Source organism: Harpia harpyja, chromosome 10 (assembly GCF_026419915.1).
Source record: "Harpia harpyja isolate bHarHar1 chromosome 10, bHarHar1 primary haplotype, whole genome shotgun sequence".
Lineage (NCBI taxonomy): Eukaryota > Metazoa > Chordata > Aves > Accipitriformes > Accipitridae > Harpia > Harpia harpyja.
This window is the reverse complement of record NC_068949.1, coordinates 31,160,194-31,184,864: the sequence shown is the minus strand read 5'-3', so window position 1 is coordinate 31,184,864 and position 24,671 is coordinate 31,160,194. Positions and strand designations below refer to the sequence as shown.

The following is a 24,671-nucleotide window of genomic DNA, read 5'->3' as shown; positions in this document are numbered from 1 at the left end:
GTGAAACACTGATATTATAGCAGCAAAGGTCAAAGTCTTTGTCGGCACCTGTGGGGCCCCCACCTCCCCTCTCTAAGCCCCTCTGTGCCCACCCCCCCCAACACACACACACAGCTCGCTAAGGCGAATCATTAGAACATGTCATGTCTTATCGCGGCCGCCACCATCCTGCTAACCTCATCAGTTGACATCATTACGGAAGGTAACTCCTCCAGCATGAATACAGTGCTAAGGTCACACAAACTTGATGGAGCCCCTGCTGAAGAGCCCAGGAGGCTGGGGAGCAGATGCAACAGTAACAACATTGTGAAGGGGAGAGGAGGGGGTCAGAAACTCAGCGCAGGCAGTTTCAGCACCTCTAGCATGAGGCTTCTCCAACAGACCAGCTATACACGAAGGGAGCAAGACAGCACAGGAAAGTAGGTGCTCCTTCCCCAGGGGCATTTAATTTGCACGAAGGAGAAAAAACAAAAACAAAAACCAAAACCACACCATCAGTTTAGCATTTTCCTCTCCATGAGAAACAAACATGCAAGAAACAAACAAACCACAAACATGCAAGAAGTCCCACCTGCCTTTGATTCAGGCAATGCTGGACGAAGCCAGGATTGGGTGGTCATGCAGGGCTGGCGTTGCCCCTTCACTGCCCCAGACCGATCCCTTTAGCCCTACTTTGTGTCTCTTGTAGCATGACCTGAGCATTGAACCAAGCACCTTCAGTACCTTAGAAGTAAGTCAGGACAGCTGGGTTACATGCTAACAACTCAGTAACCACAAACTGAACAAAAATCAGCAGGTAAGGCAGTTGCTCCAAAAGTCCGGCTACTGTTAATGGCCAAAATTACAACTTTCTAGAAAAGGGAACATGGGGAGTGGAAGGCTATTTAGAAGAAGATAAGACTGGAAAAGCTGAAGAAGCCAATGACACATGATATAACTGTCCAAAACCTGAAATAACAAGTGCAGGTTGCATCCAATTTACTACAGCTCTCCAATATCCCTCTGGCTTTTGGCTCCAGACTCAGTCTTTCCATTCCTCAGTCCTCAAGAGCCTTTCCATGCTTTCAGTCCCACATACCACACTCCTCCCACATCCTTGCCATGCAATGCTTCAGTTCCAGATCTTCAGTGCAAGGAAAAGAAGGCAAGGTCCATCAAACAGACTTAAACATTTTTTATCTGTGTTGCTGGCTGCTGTTCTAGGCTCAAGGGTACCCACACTGCACTTTGTTAAAAAGCCTGGTTTCAGGAGTCTGCTGGCAGTCTCAGGTCCCTGTACTACTCCAGACTCAGCACAAAGAAGAGCTGCTAGAGTGCTCTGCAGCTGAGCTTATATTTGGCCCCAACTGCTTGCATGCATGTAAAATAGTCTTGTATTTGGAATCAATAACAGGACTGAGCTCACCTGAGCAAGCAGAGACCCACTGCAGCATCGCCTCATCTTTGTTCAGCAGTGAATAACATTGCCAAAGAGAACCAGCAGCTGGAGGCAAATGACCAGGCTTGTTCTACAAACAGACGAGAAAGCTCTGGCACATTTGCTGCTGCTTCTTTGAGCTTTGTGTGCATGCTGCAGCATCCCTCACGGCATCAGTCAGCTCAGGGTTGAGCTGTGCTCCTGATATGCATCATAAATTGCACACAGAGAAGCTACAGAAATGCTCTGCCACTCCCCACCAGGAACTCAGCACAGGGAGAAAACAAAATGCATAAAGATGAATGCATGAACACCGCAACATTTACAACCACTATTGCTCCAAGAGGAAATGCCATGCGCTGGCAAGGAGCACCAGTGACACAGGCACAGACAGACAGACTAATAACTCATTCGCATGCTGCCTTGAGCCTCAAGTGGACCACTAGAAAGTGGTCCCCAGAAAGAAGGCATTTACATTTTGTACTGAAGGGCACTGTAGAGATGCTGGGCAGAAACAGTGAAGTCTCACATTTGAGGCAGAACTCCGGTGCATTTGATAGAAGAAATGCTTACATCATTGCCTCCCATGTCGTTTACTACATGCCTCAGAGTAGAGGGAATGTCAGCTTCACCTCTCCAACCCTCCACCTTGGCCTCTAACTTCATACCTTCCTCCAGACTTCAGAGACCCACAGGCTGGAGAACAGAATAAGCTTTTAATATCCTCAAAAGCTCAATTCCCAGCATGGTAGACAGATCACCCCTACTCTGGCAAGTTGCTTAGCAGGTACCTGACCTAGACGCCTCCATCTTGCCTTCATTGCTTTGCAGTTTCACCCCATATTGTCTGCCCCAGTCATCCTATAACCTTCTTCACTGTCCCTTCACCAGCCCTGCAGCAGACAAGTTTTGTGAAAACAGGCAGCCAGATACAGAACATAATCCCCGTTTCTGGAGAAAAACTGAACTCAATGACATTAAGACAGAGATTCCAGACAGGACAGGCACATGCACACAGACCTCTTCCACATTGCAGCACTGAACAGGAAAATATTACTTCTAGAAACTAGTGAGTCCACCCACAGAACAGTCCTGATGTTCTAGGGCTGTCTGCATCTAAATATCAACCTTCTTTTCCCCGTACTCCACATGACACATGCTTTTAGGGAGAAGCAAATGTCCAGGACAGGACCACATTCAGATTAGCTCTATAAAAGTTGATTGAGGGTCCTGGGTGTTCCTGTACAAGAGGGATATTCAAACAGTATTTTTCACAGTGCTGCTGTCATTTTTCAGAACCTCAAACAGAATTGCCTTTGTGATTGCGTAAGTATTTCTACTGGGCTGATATCAGCCCTACTCTTTTATTAAAGGGAAAGGCTTGATAACCCATGTTTAATGGTGTAAAATAGTTATTTGCATGGTATGTCCAACACTCTTCTTCATCCTTCCTCACACCCCAACCTCTGGGCTTGCTGGGCATGGAACGGTTGTTCAGGACAGAGGTATCTGTATGAGAACTCCTGCATCCCTAGCTCTCTCCAGATCCAATTTAATCCCCAACTGATGCTCAAGTTAATACTGTTCTTACAGGAAAAAAGAGACTCCTTAACCATAGAAAAAATGTAATCCAGTATGTAACTTGGGCACTGGTCTGAACAATGCGTACCAAACATCAAGGTGGGCAGAAAGCCCATGCCAAAACCATTTTGCCTGTGCATGCTCACCAGGCCTTTCTGTGAACAGAGCTCTCTTTAGAGGCATCCACTGGGGTTACACCTTGGAAGCCAAATCATGAAGAAACATGACTCTGCTGAGGAACCACTTCCGAGTCTAAAAGCTGGGCAGTGCAAGAGATACAGTTCTCTATTCCTACCACAGAAAGCTTTCTGGGGACAAAGAGAGAGAAGGAGAAAAGAGCTAGACAAAGAGCTAGACAGGGAGAGCGAGAGAGAGAACAAGAATCAGGGCAGGGGCGTGCATGAACGGGGCGGGGGGGGGGGGGGGGGGGAGAGGGAGGGAGGGAGAGAGAGAGAGAAGGAGGAAGTCTAGGGACTTCCAGGTCAGTCCAAGACTAGGTGGTTAAACACTACTACAGTAAGGTTATTTCAGCTTCAGCTTGTCAGTAACCAGAACAAAACCTCACAGGACATTTTTAATTATCAGAAGCTGTAACATTAGAAAGGCAAAGAAAGCCACTACTAAGGCTACATTTGTGTTTTGAGGAGTTTAGGATTTTTTTTGTTTCATCTCCTTTTGCAAGTGCAGGTGAAATAACCACAGCTGGTGTCTGGAGTTCTTTAATTACAGTATGCATTCTCCCTTCCAACATCACTAGGGCAATCTCAGCCATCTGCAGCAACTTCATCCTATGCTCTACTCTTGCTCTGCTCCCCAGAGCAGCCTTTCAAATACAGATGGACAAGACTCTGTAGGTACCCACCAGACAGCATGCTCTACCTCCAACTGCTGCACATGCCATCTGCAATACAGTGCAAGGGAATTGCAAGATGACTTCATAAGATCTCCATCTTGAGCAAACCCACTGGCTTTTTGGAACTAATTAAAAGGAAGAAACAGGTGAAGCTGCTGGCTGAGCAGCAGAAAAACACAGTCCCTGGATGAGATATACACAAAGGTATTAGACATTGGACACTCTGCTCCAGGGATAAGGCAGGGTACCTACAGACCATCACATATCTCGGGCAGATCTCCAAAGGCCTGGCACTCAGTCCTCATCCACCCGCACACCCACTTCAAGCCTTCACACCCAGCACCTACCCCCTTCCTACTGGGCTCAATGCCATTAGCCTTCCCCCTCACCCCGATGGGGAAGACACCCTGAGCCTGACCCTCACCCACCTCCCCAGATCCAGCAGCCCCCTTGAGCTCAGTGCTCTGGGCCCACACACAGCCTTACAAGAACTTCTGAAGTCCAGCCCTTGCTTTCTCAAAGCCTGCCCAGGTGTAAAGCTCCAGCGATTCCTTTTTCTTTGCCATTTTCCCTCCCTCCTCCCTCTCCTCCTAGCCCCACCAACACTTTCAGGCCACACAGTGAGCTGGGAGGTTGGAGTACACGAGGACCACTGCAGCAGTCGTGCTGTTTCAGGTCCCCCCCCCTACCCCCCCCAACTCAACACAATTTCTAAGAGCCATTTCTTATCCTCCCCTCCGTGAAATGATTTCTGTTAATTGCCTGGTGGGAATCACTTATAGGTGGGGGAGACTCTCCCCCCACACACACCCTGGCCCCTAATTGGCTTATTGAAGTTTTAACGGGGCTTTCACCTGGAGAAGCTGGTAATTATTCCCTTCATTCCCCTCTTGCTTGTACCTGTAGCTTCACACTTGGGGCCCGCCTGGCTCCACAGGGGGGACTTTGTTCCCTCTAACTACGGGCCCCACACAAATGGGCCCAGCAGCAGGAGAACACAGCAAAGTGGTAATTTTCAGCCCAGTGTAATTAGCCAAGGTTCTTTCAGCCCAAACTGCTGAATGGGGAGGGGGCTGCCAGGGAGGGTGCGCCATGTGGGAATGGCGGGACAGGGGCTACTCTCAACAGGCGGACAAAGACCTCTCAGGGGCTCCGATCTGGGGCAAGCAGGAGGAGGGGGTTGGAGCAAGACAGCCTGCCTGGCAGAGCAGGGGCACGGTCAGCAGTGGGACACATGCTGAGGAGATCAGCTCATGACAAACATCTTTCCCTCCAGCCCGTGGAACAGGGCAGTGCAGGATGCCAAAAAAGGGGTAAAGGAGAAAAGAGATCCAGTGATGCACAATAGGCGCATGTGAAGAGGTGCGATGCATGACAGATTCTTGAAGGCCTACGCTCCCAGGGCAGGATTTCTAGTCTAGTACCTTTGCACTGAGATTAAGAAAGGCCACAGACTTGGGGAGAGGAAATTGGACAGTGCAGGTCCCAGACAGGAGAGCAAGAACTGTGCTGAGGACAGAGTGAGAACTCTCACTGCTGCGAAAAATCAGGGAAGAATCATTCACCTCCTCCAGCATCTGCCCCAAAAGTCAGGCAACAAGCAGAACCAGGACAGCAATGAAGGCTCCAGGTTCTCTTTTTGCTGAGCCATTTCCCATTAGCAAAGCAAAACTGCTTTTTGTAGTGGGACCTCACTTATTCCACCTCCCTTTCTGCTACAAGCCTTTGGTTCTGCAAAACCTACCAGAAAACCTGCTGCACTGTGGGTTGACCAAACCACTTGGCTCCCAGTGTATTGCTCCTGTGTTACACCAGACTGGTATTAGTCGTCCCACAAGCCAGAAACCAGCATCCTGTGACACAGTGCCTCTGTTGATTCTCAGGACTTGTTAGCATCTACGCTCTCTTTGAGTTATTACTGTTGCCTTCAGGATAGAAATCCTTGTCCTGGGTGGTCAGCTCCAGGGCTGTAGACAAGTTAAAAACCTACTCAGCTGACTTGATGATCACAGCTCCAGTGCAATGGAGTGCAATTTTTTTTTTTTAATGTTAAATTTTAATGTTAAATTTGAAAAAACTCATCTTGTGTCCCTTATGATTGCAGCATCCTACTGGAAAGCAAGAATTGTCACAATCTGAAAGCTTGGACCTTATTCTGCAATGAAGATCAAATGCTAAGCAGGCAAGTGAAAAGATGCCCACTACTTTCATCAGAGCACCAGTTACATAGGAGTGCTGAGCAAGCCCTAGGAGATGATGCAATCACAACAATCCTGACAACAAGGAAAGGAGATCCCCAGAGACTCCATATGTAGCAAGGAGACAGGCAGCACAAGCCCCAGGGCACAGACCTGTAATTTCTGAGCTGCTCGAAATACACAACTGTGACCCAACGCTGCAGCAGGTTGCAAACCGGAGAAGTTGCCCGATTCCACCCCATGATACTCTGGTTTCTCTTCAGATCATATATATCTTTAACATTTTACTAAAGACTCCCACAGAAAGATCCATTTTTCAGTTTCAATCCAATTTTTTGCAGCCTCACCCAATCTGCTTTAAGTACTCATCACAGAGATGAGTTCAGCTAGATACTGTGTGCCTTCAGCTCATCAATGCTCAAGACTTTTTCCTTAAAAGCAACCTTGGACACTTCTGAACAAATCATGGTTGCCATGAAATCAATGCCAGCATCTGAGAAGCAGACACCAAGAATAAATATAACCAGACCCAAGCTGACCAGGCCAGTTTCAAGGCTACGCAGAGAAATATAGTGAACATTCCCAGCACCAGTGGGAAAAGATATATATTTTTGCCTATACTCATACCTTATCACAAACCTTACAGTGTCCAGGGCTTTTTCTTCTTACAACCCCCACACCCTATAACACGGGGACATGTAGAACTGATTTAAGTAAATACTCCAGCTGTCATTGCTTTGAACGAAAGTCTAAATACATGCCCACATGTAGAAAATGCTTAAAGAATCATGATGCAAAAGAAGAAAACCTCTCCTACTTTAAAAATATCTTTCTATTTTTTAAGCTTCAGGACTGCCAAGGCCAATCCCAATATATTTTCAGACATGACTGGCAGAGTTTTCAGTTAACAAGGATTCTTTTAAAAATGTGTATATATAAGACAGCTTATCTAAACTTTTCCATTAGAACATATGACAGAAAATGACTTTTCAATAAGCCAGCAATCCATGCATGCCAGTGAGGTCAGGAGGAGGGGAGAATCCTTTCAGGTTTGCCAGAACAACTAAAATGCAAGAATGTTTCAGTTTAAAAGTAGGGGTGGGCAGGAATGTGTTTCCCTGATGCCACAAGCCACAAATTATTTTTGTCTTATTCCTTTTGCCATACACATACACACAAATACCAAATTCGAACTTCCCAACTTAGGAGAATTTTGAAAAAAGTGATCAGAGTGGCAAGGAAGAAGAGGACTTCTCAACAAACATATACTTTCATCATCTTCCCACAAAGGGCAGCAGTTCTTTCTCCACGTCATGCAGAGGCAGGAGCTGTACTTGTTCACGCTTATAGGGGAAAGAAGTCAAATCACTTAAAAACAGAGTGCTTGATCCTCCTCATCTGCTCTATGATATTCAAACAATTTCCAAATGAAGTCTAAATGAGTTGTTCAGTAGGGGAGAAGGAAATAATGCTCAGAGGGTTTTAAGAAGCTAAAGACCAGAAAAGGTGAAAGGAGGGAAGAGTCTATATGTAGCACATGCTGCATACAGAGGGGTCCAGGACACTGAGGCATGGAGACACAGGTGCTCTGTGGAGGAGGCAAGCAAAGCCTCATCTGCATTTAACTCAGCCATGAAATGACTCCTAGAGCTTTCCTGCTCTGATCATTCCAGCCCTGACACGGACACACTTGCAACAACCTCAATTCACTTGCCTTTAAAGCTCCGGGCAGCTTCCCCCTCCCCAGCTCTCCACTCTATGCAACATGATTTTCTTCATGGTTTTCATGCTAAGTGTTTGGAGCATGTCAACTGTTTGCCCCTAAGTGACCAAGATCCTGAATGAAGACCCTGCTCTCCATCTGCAGGTTCAGGGCATACTTCGTTGTGAGCAAGCACTAGAGTGAGAAATAAAACCCACCAGTAAGGCCAGAAAGCCCCAGCCCTGTATGCAGAGAAAGGCACACAAGATTTCATTAAACAACCAAACAGACAACACACATCTAAGGCATAAGAATGTTTACTGGCCACCTCCCACACAGATCCCAAACTACCCAAAAACCCACTGAAAAAGTTTTACAGGAGCCAGAGCTCAAACATCCTGACATCAATATACAATAAAACACAGGTTCACAGCACAAGTTATCATCTTCACTATCTGTAATCAGGCTGAGATGCAAAGCAGGCCAAGAACTATTGAATTTCAGTGATAACTGAGATTAGCCAGATGAAGATAGGAAAGGGATCAGGCAAAATAGATGCTGTAGAGACAGAGAAAGGACAAGGCAAGAAGGCAAGGAATAATTTATTATGATGCTTAATGTCAGTATTTTGGGAAAAAAAATGACACAGAAAATGGAGTAGGAGGGAAAGGATTGTACTGGAAAGGACTGGGGAAAAAGGCCCTTCAGGCATGTCTCCCAAGTCGGCAATGGAACAGAGGATTCCCTAGAACACATCGTCCTTTGATGTCAAGAAATATCTGATAAAGGGATATGAAGTACTGCACTGCCTCCTGACCCTCAGTAAGCTGCTGTCGAGGTGAAGCAGGACAACCTGCTGGCAGTCAGTCCTCCAACACTTCAAGGAGCAGAAGTCTGGAAGCTTTAGATGCACAGGCAGTTCTGCGGGCAGGAGTGTGAAACCACAGCTTCCTCCTTTCCTTTCCATGGCCTGCCCTATTCCCACGCACTCTGAGAGTTTACGAAGTCTCATCCAAAAACATAGTTATTAAAAGAACCATTTTTACTTGGCAAGTCAAACACCCACATGAAGAAATGCCAGAACCAAGCTCGCTCACACATCCTCCACTGAAATGAGCACGTTACTAAAGTGTCAGTATTTGATTCTGCAGCAAGTTAAGAGCTGTCACTGATCTTTATCATGTGGATACACAAGAACTAATTACATGACCATCAATTCAGGTTAGGCTGTATCTCTGTGGACTCCAGTCAGAGGCTGCACTGGGAGGAAATGATGAGCTTACCACATCTCAGGGACACCTACATGTTAAGTCCACTCTAAATAACAACTGGCCAGCAAGTACTTGCAACAGTCGTGGTTTGCTACTGCTTCACACAAGGCCACCAATACTAGAGTTGGGGTGGCTTGGGAAAAATACTAAAATCATAAACAGAGCAGAGGGTATCCAGAGGGAGGAATCATTCACTGCACACCCCCATAAGACAATCAAGCAAAAGGTTTAAAAACAGAACAAAGTGTTTCTTCCTTAGGACACAACACTGAATTGGAAAGGAGCCTACGAAGACCAGAACATTAACAGGTTCAAAAAGAAGAGATGAGCTGCTCACAGAGCAAGCCTCTGCAAATATGAAAGAAACGCTGGTCCAGATGCAAACTCTAGCCAGGGAAACCCTAACCTCCCCATCACTGGAAGCTGGGAAGGAACAGGCAGGAAAGGATCTTTTTGCATTTGTCTTGTTCCTTACCCTTCTCCCTAGACATCTACTACTGACCACTGCTGGACACCAAATGCTGGGACAGATGGATGCTGGACTGACCCACCATGGCCAGAACAACATGAGAAATGCCCACCTTGATCAAGCCATGGCCATCTAGCTCACCATTTTGTCTGGTAATAGCAGATGCTGTTTAGGAAGAAAATGTAAGCTTGGCAACTTTATGTGGTCATTCTCTTTGTACTGCCCCAACATCCACAATTGCCGTACTAAGGATTTTAGAGACTGTATCCCAACCTAGTCCTTCATTATGCACCTGCAATCCATGAATTTGCCAAATCCCTTTCAAAACTGCTGGCATCATCCACCTCCATAACCTTCTGGAGCAGGAAGTCCACTACACACTGTGTGAAGAAATACTATCTTTTATCCATTTTAAAGCAATCTCCTAGTAATTTCAAATGTCTCTAGTTCTACTATTGTAGGATTTGGTGAATAACACTTCCACACTCAAGCTTACCCACCACCATCTTACTCTCCATATTTCTTTTCAGGCTGGTTTTACCAGAACTGCCTAATGAAGGCAACCAAATATCAGCACATCAATAACTTCTGCAGAGTGTTTGACTTGGGAACAAATATGGGGAAAGACCACAAAACCAAGATACAAACTAGTAATTCAGCCATCTCTTTGGTACAGAGGAGTGTTCCTCTGCTGTATCTTCTCTTCAGACCCTGTTGGTTCATTGCCCCTTCTGACGTAAGTTAAGAGTTAATTGGTTGCTTCAAGCTTTGAGGCTTCAACCAGTCTCAGTCACTCCTAGACCAACAGGGTCCCATACCACTGGCTTCACTGTGAGAGCTAGAGAGCCAACACGGGTCTGAGGACCATCAGGGTCTTGCAAACTGTAATTTGGGAAGCAGAGGATAGAGCCATTGCACAGTGGGAACAGTACTTCACCTGCACTCAATACTACTAAAGTACCTGATATTATCCACCACATACCAGGAGCATGAAGTTCTTGCTCTGCCAGGCTACAAACTTAATCTGAAGTGGTCTGCACACAATCCATGTTCCCAGATTGCTCTGAGACCATCAGAAGACAGATGCTAGAGAAACATTATTGCTTTTCTAATTTCTGGAGCAGGTTCCCTTGCTTCCCTGCTGTCAAAGATGAGAAAATCCAGGGGTCATATATGGAAAAGGAAAACATGCTCTAGGCCACATGCGCTAATCAATATTCTGTGCAAGCCAGAAAATAAGAAGCAAGAGAAAACCTATTCCATCAGACAGTCCTGCTCCATCCCCATCCCTCATTAAATCAGCCTGGACAGGCGAAGCAGGTCATTGAACAAAGCGCAGGTGCAAAGCTCAAGACAGCTGCACCAGGAGGCAGAGACCAAGCACAACAATAGTAGCAGTTGCTGCTTGGCACAGCTTAGTCTGTAATTGCTTCCTCTGATCAGTTCACTTCTTTATTTAGTCTCCTTTTATTTTTTTTTTCTTTTTTTTGGAGGGAGGGGAAGAGGTACACACACAGATGACCACCAGACTTCTCTTTCCCCTGAAAAAACCAAGCTGTTGGGTTCCAGTTTGCAAACCTCTATCCAGCCCCCACACTAATAAATCTCTGGGACTATCAATCACCTTTGTACAAGTCTCTCTTCTCAAAGGAAATGGGCTCGCTCTCTTCATTAGCTGCCCGTGTCTACCAACCATAGCAGGGCCTCATTTCAAGTCCTCTTTGATGGACGGCTAGACTTAGAGGAATATGTATCTCAATCTCAGAGGAGAGAGAACAAGGATTTACTAATTAGACAGGGCAATGCACATTAAAAGTTGGCTTTAATACCTGGCCCCAAATTAGTCCTGCATCTGCGAAGTGTCAGGATGCCTACAAAGCAGTAAGAGCACATCCCACATGCAGGCATGTGCAGAGATGGTGAACGGAGCATCATGAACCCACAACACCTCTTTAGAGCAAGAAAGTGGTTGCAGCGGTTGTGCTTCATGCAGGTGGGAAGGAAGGTAGAGAAGACCCGACAAATCCCAGATAACAAACCACAGAACACACTACAGGCAACACTACACAGAGAGAACAGACTTTCCAGTCTGCCTTCCAGTCTGGAGCAGTCTCACACTGCTCTGAAAAGAAACCAGAGGCAACAGAGCCAAGGAGAGAGTCATAGCCACACAATTCTCTGCACACGTTTCCAGTGTCCGATTCCACTCGCAACAGAGATGCAGGATGCCAGCTGCCCAAGGAAGCTGAAGCTTAGCCACAGGCAAGAGGCACTCCGGCATGCTGTATTTTAAAGCATATTAGCACACAAGCCAGATGCGTAACTGCACACATTGAGGAGAAATTCCCATTCTTCAGAGGAACCGGTTTCCCTTCAAGACTATCTCCTCCTAGTCATTTACTCCTCCAAACTCCAGCCTCTCTGGTCCTGCTCCCATCTCCTCTCTACCTCCCCGTGTTTCAAAAGTAGTTTGCTTTAATCAGCTAGAGCCGGACTGATGCATTTGCTGATTTTAAACAGTCTGCCAAGCATCTTTTGCAAGAACTGAAGTGGCTGGAGAAGGCTGGGATGGGAGACATCATCATCCTGATGTGTGCCGGACCTAGTATGGGAGAAGCCCATCTCTGAGCCATGCTTTCATTTTTAACAGTATTTTCTCTAGGTCTGAAGATATTCCTGTGGGCAGTGTTATGCTCTGTGTCAAAATGCCAAAATTCAGCCGTAAGGTTTAAGTCAGAGATTCACATTTATGAGTTCTGTAAATTCCTATCATCTGCAACCTCATCCTGGGCATGCAGATGACAGAGCCTGCACAGGATGAACGCACTGCTGCTGTAAACATCCTCCCACTCTGCTAAGAACCACCTTCTGTGCAGGCAGGACCCTTCCTTCAGCAGTTTCCTACAATCTATATTCCTATGCCTATACATTCCCTTTCCTGAGCTGGAACAAGAACTTTTGTAACTGTAGATTGGCAGAACAACATACATTGCATACCACACACCTGAAGCAAGTCTGCTTTTATTTTCCCCCCCCCCCACTTTCCTGAGTCCTGACTGATAAACAATCCAACCCCTGCTTGGAAAAAAGAAACTGTCTCCCCCTACTCCTAATCCAAAGATGCAATGCAAAACCTTGTTCCTTGAATTCCCTCTAAGTTATTCTTAGCACCCATTTATACATAAAGATGCACATATAAAGAACATCCATGCATGACTGTTTCTCAAGTTGGCACAAGCTATTTGGACCACAATGCTATGCACAAGCCCCAGTGCAGCCACAAGATGTTCCACACTGGAAGTCGGCCATTGCCTTCCTGGGGATATTTCTAAATTCCTGTTGGATACAACAGCTCTAGTTAGAGGCAGAATCAGACAGACATGCCTTGAACAAGTGCTTTTCACAGCATGGACTTGATATGCAGTGTAAAGCAGGCTTGAATTGACTCCACTGATCTTAAGTCATAAAACATACATCCCTATGCTTCAAACAAACTAGTGCATTTTGGATACAGGCTACAAATTTGATTCAGCAAGTACTAGCATCAGAAAGGTACCATCACCTGCAGCCTTCTGTAAACTTTTTAGCTTCCTTCAGGAAAACTAAGACTAGCACCTGACTCCATGTGCACACAATCATCACTTTCTTCTCTTAATAAACAGAGAACTGGTGCTTCACTATCATGCCTCTTCCTGCAGCAGTCCGAAACCTTCACTCTGGTAAATTCAGTCCTTTCTCTGTCCTCTTCCAAATATATTTTTTACATTTAGAAGAACTGAGGACAAGGGGGAATACCCCAAAGAGGCCCAGTGCTTCCCTCCTTGTAATGAAACCCTGTAATGGAATGCCCTGCACTCCAATTAGGAAGAAATGCTAATTTTCTCCAGTTGACCACCCCCTCTAGATGTATCTAATTTGTTTCACTGCTTTCATCTCTCCCCTCCATCGCATTTTCATTTAAAGGTTATGATCTGTTTGTGCCCTTCATGCCGCGCCCTGACAAGACACCCCTATGAGAGGTTGCAGGGGCCACGTCGCCCTTCCTAACCCCCTTCCCAAACAAAAACCAAAGCTTTTTTCCCTCCACTGCCTCTTTAAGAAATGCAGAAGGATGAAGGGGAGGAGCAGGGAATTCAGAAGACAATAATTAAAAATAAAAAGTAAGCCCTCTTGCCAGTTGGGTTGTTGGTTGTTTCCAACAAAAGCTTAGAGACCTTTGCACCATGACCAACACCAGTACGACCAGTGCAGGCGAGCTGGGAGAAACAGCATTACAGAGCTTTGCTACTTCTGCAGATCCATTTTAGGAACAGCTGCCATGCAAGAATACCCTTTTGCAAAAGGTTTTGAGATACTGAATTGTTTAGCTCCTTGCAGGGTTGGGGAATGCACTCTCTCCCACCTGTCACAAAGAGAGTCTTGTCAGAAAGGACAAGGAAAGTTGGCTTAGCTGAGGAGAAAGTCTCAGTAAAACTCTTCCCCCGCCTCTCTGAATGGGTTATGCCTTGTTTGGGGAGCCTGTGTTTTGATAAGTTCCTTCAGGAGAACAGAGGCTTGAGCTGGGTAGCATGGCCTTTGGAATAGCTCTTCATGGCATCCATAAATTTGTGCTGCCGTGGTTCTGGCTGCCTGCGGGCAAGCTTGTAAATCCTCAGGGCAGAACCCATCTGGACAGGATGCCTGCCCAGAAGAGCTTCCTACAAAGGCTATATCTGTAGCACATATGAGACAGGCATCCAGATCACCATGCTGGTGCCACACTACTTCCCATAAAAATTTCAAAGGGCATTTTCACCAAAAGAATATTATTTAAAAAATAAAAATAAAAATCCAGCCACCAATCTACCTCTGTTTCCTCTGACGAGGCCCCTTTGCAGCCTGCCCCAGTATTCTCAAACAAAACAGTAACCCTGGAGCTGAACCCTGGGTCTTCCCTACATGCACACCCTGCTCCTAATCCAAGACATTCATTACTTGTGTTCAGCCTCTCCCTCCCTTCACTTCAATTCTCTCCTTCAATTCTTGTCCATTAGAAAGGAAATCCCTGATCTACATTCTCTAGACACAAGTTTCACCACACATCTGTTATCAACACCCTACAAGTTGAAAGCACCCAAAGAACCTCTTTGAAGGCAATGCAGCTAAGTGGTCCCTGACTGAAACAGAGTGGGAACTGCTGGGTTCCACCTGTGGCACAGCCTGGAACAACCACCCTCTTGGAAAAAGGAGAGGAACAGCTGGATACATTGCCCAGGCCAAGCATTGAGCAACCTATTCTTGGACAATAAGATGAAGCTGGAAAAGTACTACAAGAGTGTTTTCTGTTATTAATAGGCACTTTGCTAATACTGCCCAAGATAGCCAGCTCCTTCTCAGTCATTTCCTGCTGCAGCCCCTGAATCCTGTCAGTCAGAGAGCTATATGCTCCATTACAAGCTATTTCCTCTCTACGTTTGCAAAGCCTCCAAAAGCTTTTGCAGAAAGTCCTGATGATCCCCCCTCCTGCCCCCCTCCACAGACACAACTCCCTCATAACTCGACTTTCTGGGACCACAAACAGGGAGCGGGTAGGAAGCACACAAAGATTTACTCTTCACAGATAGCACCCTTGCCCTTTCCTCCCCCCTCAGGCCCCCTCTCTATCTGGTCTATGCGAACAATCCCCGAGTGGGAAAGAGCGTTTGGAAGAGGCCTGTGTCTGGGCCAGCCGCCTTTCATCCAGAAGATGCCTCTTCCCGTTGGAAAATACAAGCATTGTGTGAAAACATTTTAATATATTCATACACATTCCTATAGCTCACAGGAGCGAGTGGGTCCCAGCACCCTCCCCTCCCTGCCTTCCAAATTATTTTCATAGGCAGCAATGCACTGGGAATGCCACCTGTTTTCTCGAATGCCCGCGAGTATGTAAATTGTGGGAATATGCAGGCCAAGCGCTGTGGTTTTATTGTACTGCAGAAAAGATTTTACTAATTACTTGCCTAAACTCCAAAGCAGTACGCCTGCTTTTTTACAAAGCGGGAGAGCAGGGAAGGTGGGGGTGGTGGGAAGAGGAGGAGGAGAAAAAAAAAGAGGGGGGGGAAGACAGAGTAAAGGGAAAGAGGGAGAAGGAGAGGGAGCACAAGGGATGCATTTCAAAGTTTCTCCAGCAATTGGATGGGGGGGGGAGCTGGGCCCAATGTGAAATCATAGAGGTCAAAGGTGGGTCTCCCTCCCTTGTGAGAAAGTGGTGAATCAGGACGGTTTATCAAACGATCATTTTCTTTTGAAACTGGGAGGCAGCGGCTGGGACAATTCTGCAGATGTGCTTGATGAGTTCGGGACAAAAATGGGCCGCCGCCTCCCCCCCTCCCCCCTTTAAGGTCTCCCATCAGGGGTTGCTTCTCCCTCCACTGCTTCCAGGACCCTCCCCTCCCTTCTTCAGTGGTCAGCTGAGACCCCCACCCACTGATCGCCTTTGTATTCCTGGCCTTTGGACACACTGACAGGGCCCTTTATGAGACCCCAATCAAGACCCCCATGTCACAGGTACCTAGTAGAGATACCAGACCCTTTTCAAATGAGGAACAACAAGGAAAATATGCTGGCCCATTGTCCCAGCAAGGCACCAAGGGAGATGAAAGGGACAGGCTGCTCCCTCTCCCCAGACCGCCTGCCAATCAACCCCAGTTATTAAGGTCACGATGTGGAAATTCTTTTGACCTACACCTAATCAAAGATGCACCAGGGCCTTTTGAGACAACATGGGGGAAGGTGGGAGGGCAGGCATCCCCCCACCCTCCCCACCCATAAATACAGTGGAGCTTCCAAAGAGAATTTAGTAGGAGTTACCCCAGTTAGTGCCACAGCACACTTGTCCCAAGTACCGCTGGGGCAGCCGAGCTGGGCTCCATGCTTGCATCCAACCTCAGGAGAGCTTAAACTAAAAGCTTTCCTCATTGAAAAGTTATAGACTGAGCAACACTGGAGGTGGCTCAGAAGTCACAATCAAGGACCCTGCGTGACAAGTACTAAGCACCCTCTTTCCCATTCCTGATAACTTTGGTTTGCGCAGGCTGTAGGCTTCATGAAACATGCTCAGCACCATCCGACATTGGGCCCTGAAGAAGAAAAACTCAGTGGGCAGGAACCTATGAACCTCCAAAAGCTGAAGCACCTGGAAGAGTGGATTGATGCCAGCAGTGCAGAGCAGACATTCTGAATCCCCCTTGCATTATACAGGATGAAGATACTATGATGACGTTGATGGTGGTAGTTCTTAGGACTATGCAGAAATCTCTCAGAGAGAAGTTAGGACCCATCTGCAGTGACAGAGCAGTCAGATGGGTGGTACAAAACAGTTAGAGCATGGGTCAGATGGGATCAGAGAAGTACATCCCACCACACAGCTCCAGAGCACTTGGAACACGGACAAGATCACCTGCCCCTGAAAAGTTGTTCTGGATCACTCGCTGTCTGAAAGTTATCACCACACACTCAGTAACAGAACAGTTACATATGATACTTCAACCTGACAACAGTGACACAAGAAGTGACAGACTACAGTCTGTGGTAGTTCACACAAAAGGGCAAAAAAAAAATCCAAACCCCAGAACAGAAACACTTTTCAGCATACATAGGAGGCTTCAGCAAGGGCATGATTTTGAATTAGGTCCTCCAGAAGAGCCACACAGTATAAATCATGGCCACCACCTGCACACCTCAGACCAATCCTGAAGAACCAGAGACTTCTGGCACTCCTCTTCATGCGCCATATCTACCACCAGGCAGGGAATAGCCTTCCTGATCCCACTGCCAGCTTGCTGCTCTCATCCTGTTGACATCCTTCAAAGCCCATCTGGTTCAAGCTCTTGGTGAAAGGCAAGCAAATTTGGGGTGGTGGTAAAGACACGAACAGTGTGACAGTCACAGCAACCAAGCTGCAGGTTTCATTATGCTAAACACTTTGCTCATGTGTGGGGTCATCTTCCTCTGCCTTTTATCCACTTTTAGATTGTGAAAGACACCAGTTCAGTGCTACTCAGAGTCCCCCAACTCCTGTCAGAGAGCCCGCGGAAGATAACAGCCTACCAGTGGTGACCAACTGAGTGGGAGATGAGAAGTGGAAGATTCCAAAAGAGCTTTGGGACAAAGACTCATATGTTTACATAAATTCTACTATACTGCTTCTCCACTGCAAGTCATTGCCATTCCTAAAATTACCCCCTTGTTCCCTGGCTCTTACATAATTGTTGAAGCAGGCGGAAGACAGTTTTTTCTTCTTTATGTTAAACCAACTAGCTCCTACACCAGAAATTACTTAGCTACAGCAAGGCATGGCCTGGTTTAGGCTGTTGTAAGCCAAGATCCAGACGGACACTTCAAACCAGCTATCTCCTCTACTGTTACAATAAGGTGCAGCGCTCAGAGCAGACATGACTTCAGCACTGCAGCACAGAAGACAGAGGTGAGTTTCTTACTTAAGGGCAATATCCTCCACTATCGCCCTCCTTTCAAATGCCAATGGCAGACTGAGGACCAGCCCCCTGCTGTCCTCAGAGTGAATCAACACTCCTTTAAAGGGCCTAGGCTGCTATCTTAGGACACTACAGCTCCACTTCCCACCTCAGTGAATGAGCTTGCATCCTCCAAGTGACACCTCCAGCCTCATCTGGGAGGAGTAACAGTGGAAGCTGAGCCTGGTTAGAGGCATCTGCACCTGGGGCTCTCACCGTGCAAGAAAGTTCCATCCCTCTCTGTCCCTCCCCGCCCCCAAGAGCAGCCCTTTGAAAGGCAGGGGAGGGAACAGACACTGCTCTAATTGTAGGAGTGAAACCTGGCATCCTCCTGCTCATCTACCTTTGCACTCCATTTCTGATTCTCTTTGAACCTCTGGTACAGCTTGTTAGGTCGCTGCCCTCCTGAGAGATCAGAAAAAAAAAATACAGCAGTGATTACTATTGTACACTGATTTGCAAGCTAGAAAAAGAGAGAGAAAGAGAACAGCCTCCATGTGTCAGGCTATGAAAGGGCTGCGACTGAAGCTGCCTGAAAAACAAACCCTTAATTTAAATGTTAATGAAAGTGCTGAAGAGACATCAGAGGCTTTAGTTTCTCTACAAGGAGCAGAATCATCAGGTCTAGAATTTATGGTCCCCTTCACCTCCCCTCTCCCCTTCTCTGCTCCATCAGCCAGAGAAGTTAGGAAAGGCAAAAAACCCTAATTTTAACATTAACTCCACACTTCCACCCTGGGATGCAATTGCTAAATTATCTGTTGGCAGGACACTGATCAAAGGTGGAAAAACAAAGGCACACTGCACAGCCAAGCAAAGGTAAACAGCAGCCAAGGTCTGGTGAAGTTACCTTCTCCCCCTGCGTACTTAAAAAGCGAAGAGAAAACGATCGCAAACTGGAAATAGAAACCTCAAACCATAAGGCTGCCAGCCCCCTCAACTAAATTTCTTCTGTCACATCGATTAAACAGACATGGATTCTCCTGTGCAAACCAAGCAGCACAAGAAAGATGCTTCCCGCAAGCTTTCCGAGACAGACTTTTCCCTCAAGCAAGGGGAAAGATGAGAAAAAACTGCAGGGGGAGGAAAAAAAAAAAATTTCAATATGCAACACAGCTTCACAGGATTAGAAACAGATGTCTGGGTTCTAACTCAGTTAGCTACTGCCTCCTAAAACCTGCTCACCTGCCTGCAACACTAGTGAGCCAATTCACACAGTCACAGAAAATATATACATTAGAGTATTGGTCAAAAGTGACAAAAAGGGAGCAAGTCATCAGTTGTGTGAGCTTCAGAGGGCAAAAGAAAGAAACTGAAGAAAGGTAAGTTGCAGTTTCTCAACCTATAGAAGCGTTTGCATATGTGTTTGTTTCTAGAGGAGAGGGAAAAGGGACATGTATGTTCATGTGTTCAGCCATGTGAAAAAGACCAAACAGAGTCATTATCGCACAATTAAAGAAGGTAAAACAAAGTTGTCTTCCTCCCAACATCAAGGCAACAGTCAGGGCACATGGATAAGACACAGGTGTCATTTTAGCTCCAGAGGGGAGAAACTGATACTCATTTCCTGCTCTTCAGCTTTGGGGTGAAAGAGCACCAAGTCAGTTATGACTATTGCATATATCTAGAAACCTGCATCCAGATCACTCTCTGAGGTCAGTAAGAGATGGTAGTTAACGCCACCACTAACTCTGCAAGTCCACCCTGGGATCTCACAGTTGAGCAGGTTCTTCCTGCCCCTGCTTAAGAAACAGCTGCAGGTCAGAGTACCTTCTCAATTATTCAAACCGACCAGGCTCTGCAGAGATCCCCAAGGACATATTGCTGCTTGCTGTTTTGCTGGCAATGCAGAAACCAGAATAAAACCCAGTTACTTGTCCCAAGTCCTAGCAGACTCAGATTGGGAAACTGCACAAAGCTAGGTCAAAACAGCCAACAGCTCATCTTGATATGCAGTAGGGGGTATCTGCTGATAAAAGTGGAGCAAGAAATGAGGGTGAGGGGAACATTATCAAACATCTTAACTGCTGCACGTTAGGCTCCAATTGTACAGTTAAAACCACTGCAAAGTTGCTCTGACTCAAGTGGGCTGTTTTGCTCTAATGCAATCTGCAAGATCAGATTGTTTCACTTTTGCAAAAAGTTTCCAGATAACCATTAAAAAGAAGCCCTCAAAATTAATCATTTTGATTGTTCCCAATGGAGAGAGGCCCATTCAGTCAAGGTGCCTGTCAGTAACCCTTCTCTTCCTTCCTTCCCCCAGCAAGTTTTGGGTATGTTTTACAATTTGTCTGAGGTTGTCCACAGGGGCAGAGGTCTCCCCAGATATTACTTCCCCATAATACTCCATGGGAGAGGCAATTAGGTTAACAGATATGCAAATTAGCATGTTAAAAGAGAGGAGTGAAGTCTCAACTACAACACTGCATAAAATAGAAGAGATAGAGCAAGCCTGGCTTTTTAAATTCAGCTGCTCACAGAACTACTCATTTTCCTTTAAATTAAACCTTCAATGCAGATAGCTAGTCTTTGGTACAAACTTTCCTCCCCTCCGGAGTAAACCTGCACTTCATCAAGGCAACATTTGCAAGGAGAGGTCATGTACTGCAGTAGACCAATGACACAGTTGGAAAAGGAGAGACCATCTTTCAGGCTTACACACTCAAAGCAAGTCTCTGCCGCAATAAGGCATATTACGGTTGCCTGACATTTCCCCAAATTGCACCAAAAGTTTCCTAGCTCTCTATCTGTAGTTGCATATTGAAAAACATTTTTGTGCCTCCATCATCTCTTTTCTTGATTTTTAAATAGCAAATGCCAGTGGCCAGACCCAGCAGGAGAAGCCATCTTAGATTTGAATACTTTTTTAATCCAACACCGAAGAACTTCTGAATCCAAGATTAATAATGAATTTAACAGCAAGGTCCACTTTTTTCTTTCCCCTCCAGTTTACAAGCTTCTCTATCATTAGGGGAAAAAAAATTGCAACAAATTTTCCCCTAAATAAAGGAACATTTCAGTAGTACAACATATATCATAAGCCTTATGTTTCTGCAGCCATAAATGCCAGGCAATCAGACCTCGTTTTCTCCATAAACCTATCCCTCAAATTAAATGGTTTACAGTGGTCACTTCTCTTCCCTGGCTACTGCCACCTTAGGGAATCACAAAGCATGAAGGTGGTGCCACTATTCCACTAGAAACCCCTGGGTTTGCCTCACTTTGCACATTTGAATTGGTCCACTGCACTCAGGCTTGCCCTGGTCCCTGAGCACACATAAGTCACTGCAGTAAGCACCAGTAAATGAAAGTTTAACATCTGCATGATGCAGAGTTCAAAAGGCAAATGAACTCGGGGGGAAGGGGATTACAAGCAGCTAAGAAACATGGTTTAGGGTACACAGCCTCTCTGTAAGTACAGCATTTTACTAATCCATGGAGAACAGCAGCTCTGGAGACCAATTAAAACAGTTGCTGGAGCAAGCTGAGGCACCCTATTTTAAGGACACTCTCAGACTCTTCTCTAGTCCCTGATGCGACAGGCAACATGGGACCTGCTGTCCCAAGCCCACTGACCAGTGCAGGTATGCAGAAGACCTGCTGAAAACCCAGAAGGAACACAATTCCCTCCCCATCCCCACTACCCTGCAGGGCACTGTCAGGGATCCCCAAAGCAATGAAGCTCCAATAACACACATGAATGTGAAGGCACTTCCATGGCTGAAAAGGTTATACAAAGGACTAAGCACAGTTCTCCCCTGCACATTAAGAAGAGAAGATCCAGTACTCTTGGTCCCCTTTTCCTGCCTTTTACCCTACTTAATCTCCCTAACAGGCATCATTCTGTTTGCAGATCCTCCAAGCATCCAGCCCAGCATCACTACATGAAGAGCAAGGAAGCCTCCTCCCTCGCTCAACACATCTGCAGGATGATCTCTGTAGTGACACAGGCAAATCAAAGCAGAATACCCAGGAAAGACGCTTGAAGCCAGAGAAGCTGCACAGGTCTCTGAAGTTTACAGGCACTGTCCACTAGACCAGCAGTCCAGCAGAGCAGGACCTACAGCAGACACAGCAGAAAACCCAGCTGTGGGTCAGGAGTGCATGGGATACTTTCTAAGGAAGCTTCACACAGAGGGAGTTATCACTGAAAAGCAAGAAGAGAAGTTTCAATCCTGCCCATTAACAGCTGAGGTTCAGTAAGAATACAACCCTGACTACTCTAGAGAGTCTTAGTCCTGGCAAACCTCCAGGTCAGGAAACTACAGCCTCTCCAAAGCACTTTCCAATGGCTAGAGCTAGAGGAGCCCTCCCTGCTCCTAGCCTACCACGCACAACTGCTTTGAGCTGCTCCTGAGCTCTATGGACACATAGTAGAGAGAGCTGGTGGGTTCTCAGCAACAATGGCCCAAAATATGTAGGTGGTTGGAGCCTGATTCTACAGCAGTTCCACACCAGCAGAACTATCTGTTCTTATGGAGGAGCTCTCAGTTTACACCAGCACAACTGAGAAGGGAGAATTGGAAGGGCATGTCAAATGTTTAGGAGGAAGTGGAGGTTATAGGCCATGTTCAGCCTCACTGAGGAACAAACGCATCCAAACTCTGGCAAGAAGGATGGGGACTGCAAGGGAGGAAAGGCTTCACACCCAAGTGCATAGGGAATGCCTACGGGTGAAATATGGGCTCTTGCAAATAAAACAGAAAACACAGAGCTCCCCAAAGCAGACCTTGCTAGAAACCAGATATTATCTTCTTGATACTCACCCTCATTAGACAGCAAGCAATAAAACCTATTAGTGAAAAATTCATCTCCCCTGCCCCTTGCCCTGGCCCTCCCCCATCACATGCCCTCCTGCTCTGATCCTCTCTCTCTTCTAGGATGGCTGTGATTTGTTCTGAGAAGGGACAGGTTTATAGGTTAGCCGACACCTTCTCTCTGTGGAATTTTAATTAACTTCTCCCATCGTCAATATGTTAAGGAGCAGGGTTCCCATTATACGAGGTCAGCAGCGTGTTTCAGGCCCTGCTATATCAGCCGTCAAATTGAAGAATTAATGATGTGGCTAATTGGCTCTAATTCTCCACCCCCCCTCCCCAAAATATGGAGGGGTAAGGGGGGGGAGATAGGGTGGGCTAGCGGGGGAGGCTGGTACAGTCCACAGTCTCATAAAAAAAAAAAAAAAGAGAGTGCACAATTTAAACCCACTTGTTCATGGGGTAGCTGTTCCACCACCTCCCATTTATCACCCTGCAGGGAAGAAAGGGGGGGGTGGGGAGACTGTGGGTAAATATTGTGACAGAGAGTGTGCACAAGCGTGCACACCAGGGAGAGGAACGCTGTCCTGACAAGAGGCCACCTCAGTAGGTCATCACTTAGCAGTAGGAAGCAGCATGCCACTGGGCTCTAACCAGCCATGGTGCTAGAGCTGGAGTCTGTCTGCTAGAAAAGGGGCCCTTGCAACACAGAAGGCAGCAAAGGGCTTCTGTCTTAACTTCTTCCAGCAGCATTAACGCACATGGTACTTCTTCAGAAATACTATCTGTCTCAAACACTTGGAGCAATGTGACGAGGGAATGGCAAAATCATAGCAGGCCTCGAGGGTCATTTCCCTGATAATGCCATTAGCTCTGTACCACTAAGTTTCTGCTGCTTGCAAAACAAGCTTAGAAATCTAATGAGGACAGCAGTTGTGGGAAGTATTTTGGTTTTGCACAAGCCTAAAATTCACTACCTGCAGATATCACATGGGCAGCAACAACAGCTCTTCTTCCCCCCTTCCTTGAGGAAGGCTGAGGAAGAATTTCTCTTGCATGCGGAAGACCAGCTTAACAGTAAACCAAAGAGACAGATTGTTGCTGGTCAGTGTAAGATTTTAACAGCGAGAGTTTAAGTTTCTCAGATTTTTCACCTCCTCAAGAACGGGAGCACTTTGAAAAACACCCTGGAAGATGCTGGTGTAGGTACTGCCCTTGCCTCCCATGCTGAAGTTGTAACATTAAGCCTGCACTAGAAGCACAGGGCTACAGGCAATAGAGGCTGGAAAACCTCATCTCTGAACTCCACTTCCATCTTTCCCAGTTCAGCATGTTCAAAGGAAACCGAGCTCTAACCACTGCACACAGCTCCCAAGCAGGGACCTTTTTGCTTGGCATATCTTCTGCCAGAGAATGAGAATACAAGTTGGCATCTTTTCAGTACAGAAAGCCTCAAGAGGATGCAGCTCATTGGCTCTAATTAGCAAGTCAGAGAGTTTGCTCTACAAGTAAGAACGAAGAGGTCCCACCTGAGACAGTAACAGGAACACAGGGCCATTTTCACAGCTTCTTTATGAGCTAATCACTCCACTGTTATGGGGAACAAAGACCACGTGCTCTTCCCTGAGTTCCTGCTGCAGGCACAAGTACCTGATCAGCCTCCACCCAAATCAAGTCCCTGAAATGTCACACTGGTGCCTCAGAGAGATTTGTGGACACACAGCCTATCAACTCCTTTACTTCTCTGTTGGAAATTGGGAATAAAGAGATCTCAGTTACCTTAATAATGGGCTGATAGCAATGGACCACACTCGATCCTCTGTCTGCACTGTATGTAGACACTGCCCAACTCTGCCCGCGGACAGGGACCAAACCTAAAGAGAGAGATGCACGTTATGCCACATCACCCAGAAGGTGCAGAAGGTAGG

General features: G+C 46.4%; 1 protein-coding gene across 4 annotated transcripts in view; it reads right to left on the bottom strand.

Annotated features, from left to right (window-relative positions):
- Positions 1–24,671, bottom strand: part of FBXW4 (F-box and WD repeat domain containing 4) — a 63,942-nt gene that overhangs the window by 21,108 nt on the left and 18,163 nt on the right. For all 4 annotated transcript variants that reach the window (XM_052798740.1, XM_052798739.1, XM_052798737.1 and 1 more), the window contains one exon: positions 24,523–24,617. In XM_052798740.1, the coding sequence (XP_052654700.1) occupies positions 24,523–24,617 (95 nt within the window). The remainder of the gene's footprint in view (positions 1–24,522; positions 24,618–24,671) is intronic.